Source organism: Callorhinus ursinus, unplaced genomic scaffold (assembly GCF_003265705.2).
Source record: "Callorhinus ursinus isolate GAN/ISIS: 27379988/994484 unplaced genomic scaffold, GSC_fseal_2.0 scaffold25, whole genome shotgun sequence".
NCBI lineage: Eukaryota > Metazoa > Chordata > Mammalia > Carnivora > Otariidae > Callorhinus > Callorhinus ursinus.
In genome coordinates, this window is record NW_027397087.1 from 138,117 (window position 1) to 146,503 (window position 8,387).

The 8,387-nt window shown below is 34.6% G+C and overlaps 1 protein-coding gene across 1 annotated transcript; it reads right to left on the reverse strand.

Moving 5' to 3' along the window:
• Positions 1 to 6,825: 6,825 nt before the first annotated feature.
• On the reverse strand, positions 6,826 to 7,764 carry LOC112833305 (olfactory receptor 4F6-like). Its single transcript, XM_025884379.1, has one exon. The coding sequence runs from the start codon at positions 7,762 to 7,764 to the stop codon at positions 6,826 to 6,828; it is 939 nt and encodes a 312-aa protein (XP_025740164.1).
• Between the last annotated feature and the right edge of the window lie 623 nt (positions 7,765 to 8,387).

Here is an 8,387-nt window from a genome sequence, read left to right on the forward strand (position 1 = left end):
GGATGGGGGGATGGGTTAGCCTGGTGATGGGTATTAAAGAGGGCATGTTCTGCGTGGATCACTGGGTGTTATGCACAAACGATGAATCATGGAACACTACATCCAAAACTAATGATATAATGTATGGTGATTAACATAACAATTAAAAAAAAAGAAAATCTCTGTTCTTTGATGGCTGCTGGATATTAGCAACTTCCAGCTATCTTGGCTCAAGTGGATCTTGCCATTTAAGAGGATAAAGTTTTTCAAACCGGAGTGTTATGCAGTAAGATAACTTTTAACATAGAGATAGAAGTAAAAATGGTTATATATCCAGTGAGAGATGATATAAAACTCAATTACTACAGAAGTAAGATCAAACTACAACCTGAGAGAAAAGGAAGGCATCTTAAGCTAGCAAAAGGAACTTGGACTTTCTCTCTCTGCGCCTTACCTAGTGTATATCTCGGGCAATTCATTAAATTTTCTGAGTCCAAGTTTCTCCTGTAAAAACATAAATGTTGAGAATCTCAGAGTTTTAGGAAAATTATTTAAAAAATCTTAGTGGATGAACATTGAATTTAGAAGAGCATGAAAAATGTATTGCTGTATTTTTAACTCCCCAAAGAGTAAGTCATTTGTCTCCTTTCCCTAATTTTTCAATTTTACTAATCTGAAGGTTAGCATTACTCCCTTTGTGAAAAATCTCTGGGTTACAGTTAAGAATTTCAAAGGTGCTTTAATAGAATGTGTTACTGCCTCCTGTAGAGCTTCTTAAAATATGAATAATCCCTCTTGGACAAAAGCAAAAGTGAAAAGTGAAAAATTTGCTAAGCTACTCGAAGGCAAGCAAACTTCTTTCGCATAAATATATCCTACAGGATTGCTAAGAATGTGCTTGTTAATTTAGAGAAAATGTAAGAGATAGGCAATTAAAAAAAAAAAGGTGGTGCCAACCATGCATTTTACTTACATTAGGTGATTGGCTGGTCACTAAGATGGCCTCCAGTAAGCTTTGAACACTTTACTGCTTTAAGTTGCATTTTAATGAACAAAGAAGGGAAATAACTGGAAGTTTGGAAGGCTCTACGCATGTTAATTCCAAATATGTTTCCAATTCTTACAAAGCAATGCCCTTAATTTCACAAATTAAATTGTAATTCTGCAAACAACAAAATTAAATTTTGTGGTGGATTTGGCCAAGATTACATCTGTAATTACAAAAGCAAGATATTTAAGAGCTGCCATAATGTTTTTCTGGTTCTCAGACTATAACTTGAATTGAACTTTTAAAAAATCTGAGCTTGTCATTTCCTTCTGTAAGTATTCAGAAGAATCCATCACACACCACACTCCTTATAATCACCATTAATAACAAAATGGTCAAGTACAATACCCACTTGCTTCAGTTGGAACTTCAATACAATCAGCACAATTATTCATAATGCCACTACCTACTGGTAATGGAGTTACACTGACAAGAATCTCAGGCTGTGTTCATTCCCAAGGACAAGACCAAGCCAATTCCTAAACCCCATACTTAAGGATCTGCTTCCTGGGACCAATTCTGTTACAAATTTATGAGTTAGTCAGGAGACAAAAAAAAAGATATTTTTGTTCTTTTAATAAAATAATATCATTTAAAGATGGGTAACTAGGTATTGAAGAGTTAAGAATAATAAACTTTTTAAAAGACTAAGGGATCATTTAAAAAGCAACTGAAGAAAAATAGTATCAGCTTTAGGGCTGGAGGAATAAAGAAAGGCAAGAGTTTGGTACTGTAAAACTTAGAAGCTTAGAGAACCCCCAAGGATTTGAAAGTCAGACCTATGAAAACAGGTAGTGGCTGGTTGCTAGGATTTTTGAGAAGAAGCATTACTTTTCTGTTTCTGTAATATAGCACCTCATTCTTATAATATGTTAAGAATAAAATGCATAACTTATGTAAAACACTTAACAGTGTCTTTCACATAGTAAACATGCATGCTACAAAAGCTCCCAAAGGCCATCCTTTAGTGATAGTTTTAAATTCAAAATGTGATGTTTTTCAAGATCTAAAAGCCCTGCATAATGTGGTTTTTGTCTGCAGACATATCTCAAACCACTCTCTTCATCACCATCTCAGTTTCTCCAGGCCATGAATAAGAAAAAAAAAATGATACAATCCTAGAAATATATAGTATATTCCTAGAGAACATATATATTTACTATTTGCTATGTTTATTTGTTGTAGGCAATGGTTTCTTTAAAATGACACCCAAAGCAAAATCAACAAAAGAAAAAATAAAAAAAAACTGGACTTGATCCAAACTAAAAATATTTGTGTGTCAAAGGATACACTCAAGAGAGTGAAGATAAAACCTACAGATAGAGAAAGTAGTTGTAAGTGATATGTCTGATGAGGGTCTTGTAGTCCATTGAGTGGTGGCCCTCAAAAAGATGTGTCTATATACTCTATCACAACTCCTAAAACTGTTAATGTGAACTTATTTGGAAAAAAGGTCTTTACAAATGTAATAAAGGTCTTGAGATGACATTTTTTGGAGAACCTGGGTTGGCTCTAAATCTAATAACAACTGTCCTAATAAGAGACAAAAAGGCAAAGACAAGAATACGGAGGATAAGACCACGTGAAGATGAAAGTCCAGGATGGAGTTATGCAGTCACAGGCCAAGGAACACCTGGACCCCCCCAGATGCTGGAAGTGGCAAGGAAAGATTCTTCCCTAGAGCCTTAGGAGGGAGCACAGCCCTGCCAAAGTACTGATTTCAGATTTCTAGCCTCCAAAATTGCAAGAAACTAAATTTCTGTTTTAAACCATCAAGATGGTGGTAATTTGTTATGGCAACCCTAGAAAACTAATACAGGTCTAAAAATAAAAAACTCTTAAAACTCAAAAAGAGGATCAACCTGGGTGGCTCAGTTGGTTAAGCACCAAATCTTGATTTTGGCTCAGGTCATGGTCTCAGGGTCATGAGATTGGACTCCGTGCTCTGCAGGGAGTCTGCTTAAGATCTCTCTTCCTCTGTCCCTCCTCCTACTCATGCTCTCTCTCTCTAAAATAAATAAATACATCTTTTAAAAAAAGATATTTTAAAAACTCAATAATAAAAGCACAAACAACTGAATTTTAAAATGAACAAAAGATATGAAATGACATTTCTCTCAAGAGAATGCACAAGTGGCCAACCAGGAAGCACATGAAAAGATGCTCAACATCATTAGTCACTAGGGGAATGCAGATCAAAACCAAAATGTGGGGCACCTGGGTAGCTCAGTCAGTTAAGCATCTGCCTTCAGCTCAGGTCATGATCCTAGGGTCCTGGGATCAAGCCCCGCATCGGGCTCCCTGCTCTGCAGAGTCTGCTTCTTCCTCTGCCCCTTCTCCCACTCTCTCTCTCCCCCACTCTCTCAAATAAATAAGTTACTTAAAAATGTGATTTTACTTCACACTCATTAGATTTGCCACAATAAAAATAATAAAATAACAAGTGTTGATAAAGATATGGAGAAATTAGGATGCTCATACACACTGCTGGTAGGAATGTAAAATGGTGCAGCCACTGTGGAAAAGTTTGGTGGCTCCACAAAATATGAAACATGAAGTTATTATATGACCCAACAGTTCCATTCAAGAGAATTGAAAACAAGTGTTCACACACAAAAAAATGTGTATAGAAACAATATTCACAATACCCAAAAGGTAGAGATAATCCAAATGTTTGTCAACAGATAAATGGATAAGCAAAACGTAGTATAGTCAAACAATGGAATATTATTCAGCCATTAAAAGGAATGAAAAAAACATTAAAAAACATTGTGCTAAGTGAAAGAAGCCACTTCCATTTATAATAAATGTCCAAAATAGTCAAATCCATAGAAACAGAAAGATTTATGGATGCCATGAGATGTGAGGAGAAGGGAATTGGGACTGACGGCTAACTGGTCTGAGGTTTATTTTGGGTCATGAAAATGTTTTAAGAAATAGAAAAGAAAATAAGAATTGTTGCATTGGCCAAAAGTTATAAAAGGCCAGGAGTATAAATTCACTCACCACAAACTAATTTCCCCTATTCATTGATTTTGGGTTTACATAAAAGAATAAACTGAAATTAAGTATGTTAGAAATGTTGAAAGAAGATCTCAGTTGGTTTCCAATTGTGGGCAATTGGAAATAATCTTCATTATCAGGCTCAAGTGCTTCTAAGAATTCATTTATTCAATTAGCTTTCACTGACCACCTACTGAAAATACCCAATATATACTAGATACTGTGTCAAGTTCTGGCATAAAACTCCCACCTGCTTTCAGGAAATATACTCCTTAGTGAAGGAATTAGACATTAAATAATCAGTCACTGGTGTTTCCAGTTATGTTACATGTACACTTGAAAAAGTGTACTCTCTATTATTGGGTTAAAAAATCTGATAAACATCCATAGACCCAAAATATCTAGCTTACTGTGATTACATTTTTGATAATTATTATTTTCAATTATTGTTTTTCCCACTTGACCTGTCCTAGATAGAACATTGTTTTTCAATGTCTGTCAATAAATCTGTCCTGTTTTGTTGTTTTGCTATACATACAACATTGTACAAAAGCTTGCATACTTGACATCCTTTTTCTTTAATCCTGATATATTTGAAAGATAGATTAGCTATACGTTAATTTTTATATCACATGTTATTTCCTTAAGTCTTTTGGAAACATAGTTCCAATTGTTGCTGCCTTTCTTTGTATACTACTGTGAAGAAGTCAGATGCCAACCTGATTTTCTCTCCTATTTAGGTTACTTCAGTTACTTTGTTAGGAGGCTCAGAAGATATAATATTTTAAATCTGTAATAATCTTATTAGGATATGCTTTGGAATTAACCATTTGGGATCAAATTTCCCAACTTTACTAGAAGCTATTTCATTATGTAAATTCTGGTCTTTTACTTCTGACACATTAATACAAGTTTGAAATGTGAATTTGTTATATTGTCTCATTTTAAAAATTATACAACTATTGAATATCATTTTCCTGGTTCTATACAACTTTCTCTTTGAAAACTTTTTACCTTTGTCTTTAATTAGGTATTTTTTTCTTGGTTCTTTTCATCTTTGTTTCTTATGACCTTCACTGTAAATTTAGCCATTCTGCTCTCATTTGGGTACCTAGTAGTTTATTACTCATTTCTGAAATGATTTTGTCTTATTCAAATTTTGTTTTGAGTGTAAGTTGGCTTTTACTTTTTATTTCCAAATTATTAGTCATTTCCTGTCAGAGATTTTGAATTTCTGATTTGGATATTCTTCTATATCTTGTGTTGCAGATTTAATGACATTTCATTTCTGATGAAATATTATCATATATTTTTCTCTGCTTCATGGCTGGAATCATTATCAGCTCATCCCCAGGTTGCAACAGAAACAGATTTTAACAGGAAATTAAACTGACATTTCAGGTTACCTCATAAAAAGGTACCTACATATATACAAACATAACCCTCAAGAAAGTTTCTAAATGGGGAATTTTTCTTAGAAAGACTTTAGATGTTTAGCCTCAGGAGGAATGTTTATCTTAAAGCTACAAGATATAATATCATTTTTATTTTCAAACATGAAAGGAGGAGACATTATGGAAGCTATTTCAATCTACCAAGACTATAAATGAGAAATACAATATGAAATACATAAGGAAGGAAATTCTATCTCAATATAAGAATAAAATTTCAAAAACCAAAGCTTCAGAAGGCATGGTTTTACTCTGTGTGTTGGTGAACTGTCAGGCCTGCAAGCCTAAAAGCATAGCCTTAATCCTTGAGCATGGAGTGGTGTTCAATACTGCATTGTATCCATGGTTGAGTAATACTACATATGAATTCCTTCTCTTTAACATTTCCGAAATCCCATCCTAGTTCTAGTCTCTTTAATGAATGTTGCTTCTTAATTCACGTCCTTCTAATGTCAGCACATATTTAAAAGGCATAGCTAAGGGCATCTGGGTGGCTCAGTCGGTTAAGTGCCTGCCTTCAGCTCATGTCATGATCCCAGGGTTCTGGGGTAGAGTCCCATGTCAGACTTCCTGCTCAGTAGGGAGCCTGCTTCTCTCTGCCTGCCACTCTCCCTGCTTGTGCTCTCTCTCTCTCAAATAAATAAAATCTCAAAAAAAAATAAATAAAGGGAATAGTTAAAAGCAAAGTTGAGAGGAAGAAGATATAACTTTTTCCTCTTAGAAACCAGATCCTAATATAATCTCAAATACTAATAACTTTCACTATTTTTGTCCACTTTATTGTTTTCTGTATAGGTGAATATCAGATAATATTTAATCTATGACAAAAATTATATTCATGTAACAGAGTGTATCTGTTAACATAAGTAATAAAGAAAAGAAAAAAGAAACAGCACACCTGAATCAATTTAAAAACAAGCCTGCTTTGCCTGTCAAAAATAAGTTGTACGAACCAATCATTCTCTTTACATGAGAATATGTTCCAACTCAATAACACAGAAAAATTTTTTACATCATTGCTCTGCAAATACAGCACAGTAACTTCAAATTCATAAAACTTTCCAAGATTCTATGGACTATTCAAAATGTAAGCCACACAAAATGTGTATTTTCAGTATTGTAAAATTTTAAAATATGCAAAATAGTCTTAGATATATAGAGAGAGACATATAGAGATGTAGATATATAATCACACTATTGGTCATTAACATGGAATAAACTATCCACCATTTTTGAACTGCTGAAATAAAGAAAATTAATTGTTTTAACATAGTGTATAACCCTTTAAAATTTACACATATAGTATTACTTTCAGAAGGCATCACTTGTTTTCTCATGAGTTATTTAAGAGATCATCCTCAAACTCAGGAGTTGACTATGCAGCCTCTTCATTGCCATCTTCATGTCCTTGTTCCTCAATGTGTAGATAATAGGATTCAGAATGGGTGTAATCATAAAGTCCAAAATGGCAAGAAATTTATCCACTGACACGGTGGGAAATGGCCACACATAAACAAAAATGCATGGACCAAAGAACAAAATCACCACAGTGATGTGAGCTGACAGAGTAGAAAAGGCTTTAGACAAACCACCTGAGGAACGTTTCCGTACAGTGACCAGGATGAAGACATAGGAGATAAGCAGTAAGAAGAAGGTGCCCATGGAAATGAACCCACTGTTGACAGTAACCATGAATTCCATTCTGTAGGTGTCTGTGCAGGCAAGTTTGATAAACCAAGGAAGGTCACAATAAAAACTATCTATTTCATTAGGACCACAAAAAGGCAAATGGACAACAAAAGCTAACTGGGCCACTGAATGAATGAAGCCAATAGCCCAAGCACCAGACAGAAGTAAACTGCACATCTGCGGACTCATGATAGTCAGATAGTGGAGAGGCTTACATATGGCTACATATCGGTCCAAGGCCATGGTGACAAGCAGCACCATCTCAGATCCACCCAGGACATGAAGGGCAAATATCTGGATGACACATCCCTGAAAGGATATGGTTTTGTGCCCTGAGTGCAGATCAGATATCATCTTGGGAACCGTTAAGGTAGAAAGACATAAATCAATAAATGAGAGATTGGCTAAAAGGAAGTACATGGTGGAATGTAAGTAAGGGTCAAAGGCCACTGTAAACACCACAAGGAGGTTTCCAAAAACAATTGTTACATAAAACACTGTAGAGAAAGCAAGGAGAAAATGCTGCACTGGTCTATAGGTAGAAAGTCCCAAGAATACAAATTGAGACACTTCAGAGTAATTTGCTTCATACATTGTCTTTGCCTGGTGAACCTAAAAGACCAAACCAAAACAATGAAGAAAGAATTTATCAAAAATTATTATTTAAAAAAACAGATATGAGCTTTCATTATGTCTTGTTTTAAGAAGAAATCTTCAGTAACAGCCATAAGGTGTTTTTTTTTTTAAACATCATTAAAAAAAAACTTTTAAACATTAACATTTTTTTAAATCATGTATTAATTTATCCATTCAGCTAATATACATAAAGAGGATAACATAATAATCCTATTGAGGATCTACCATATGCCTGGTACTATGTCAAGTTTTGAGGTAAAATACCGATCTTGACTTCAGGAGCTTTACAGGCTAATGGTGGAACTAGACTTTAATAGCTTTAAATACAGATAGAATTCTGATAATAGATTTAAAGGAAACGAACAGACTACCATAAGAACAATGTGACTCACTCAAATGGCGATTGTTCAGATTCTGTTTAACAAGGAGTTAATACTGAAAAGTAGAGTCCAGACTATGGAAACACCATGTGCAAAGATCATGAGATAGGAATGTTAGCAGGGCAAGAGAATGAACAATTGAAATCAGGCTGGAGCAATAGGCCAGACCGGATGGAAGCTTGTATCCATGAATTGAACTTT

Coding starts and splice junctions, on each gene's coding strand:
- LOC112833305 (XM_025884379.1), bottom strand. CDS start 7,764: ATGTATGAAGCAAATTACTCTGAAGTGTCTCAATTTGTATTCTTGGGA.